The sequence below is a fragment of the Acanthisitta chloris genome, unplaced genomic scaffold, assembly GCF_000695815.1.
Source record: "Acanthisitta chloris isolate BGI_N310 unplaced genomic scaffold, ASM69581v1 scaffold17115, whole genome shotgun sequence".
In the NCBI taxonomy this organism is placed as follows: domain Eukaryota; kingdom Metazoa; phylum Chordata; class Aves; order Passeriformes; family Acanthisittidae; genus Acanthisitta; species Acanthisitta chloris.
This window is the reverse complement of record NW_008675529.1, coordinates 19,896-20,506: the sequence shown is the minus strand read 5'-3', so window position 1 is coordinate 20,506 and position 611 is coordinate 19,896. Positions and strand designations below refer to the sequence as shown.

General features: G+C 46.8%; 1 protein-coding gene across 1 annotated transcript in view; it reads right to left on the bottom strand.

Moving 5' to 3' along the window:
• EDC4 (enhancer of mRNA decapping 4) overlaps positions 1–611 on the bottom strand; it is a gene marked incomplete at its 5' end in the record, with an annotated part of 29,306 nt that overhangs the window by 12,939 nt on the left and 15,756 nt on the right. Inside the window, 1 exon segment of the mRNA XM_009075790.1 lies at positions 365–611. This exon segment is cut by the window's right edge and continues 23 nt beyond it. Coding sequence (XP_009074038.1) covers positions 365–611 — 247 coding nt within the window.

Below are 611 nucleotides of genomic sequence, written 5' to 3'. Positions count from 1 at the left end.
ATGCATCACCTGGGGCAGAATTTAGCTGGTACTGGTTTGATTTCCAGAGTGCAAAACCCCCCAAAAATCCCATCTCAAGTCTCCAGATGGACATGAAGGCAAATAAAGTAGACTTTTCACCTTCTTAACAGAGATCATTTATGCTGCAAAGGGTATCAGAGAGCAAAAATGGTTAGAGCTGGCCTAGGAAGTTCAGGACAGCGTACAGACCAAGCACACAGGAAGGCTGACTCATCAAATCCATTAAGGGAAGAAGGGATGGAGAACTTCTCTGGATTAATCACAATGTAAGAGCTTTTCACCAAGGTGGCAATTTGGCAAGTGCAAAGAAATTGCCCTAAGCCAGACAAACCCAAGTGATTACCTGTCTGCCATGCTATTCCTGGTTTCTCTGGTTATGTCAGGAGCTGCTGGCCATGGCTGACTCACAACACTGTCAGAAGATGCATTTTCCTGAGTTAAAGCAGTCTCCAGTAATGATGGAGCATTCAGTCTGTCCACCTCCACTGGAGGCATGTCCAAAGAGTGGTGGCTGTGCTCAGAATTGTGCCTGTTCCTTGGAGACAGCAAATGCAAGGCTGAGGCAGCAGAGGCCATACTGTCTGCGTGAT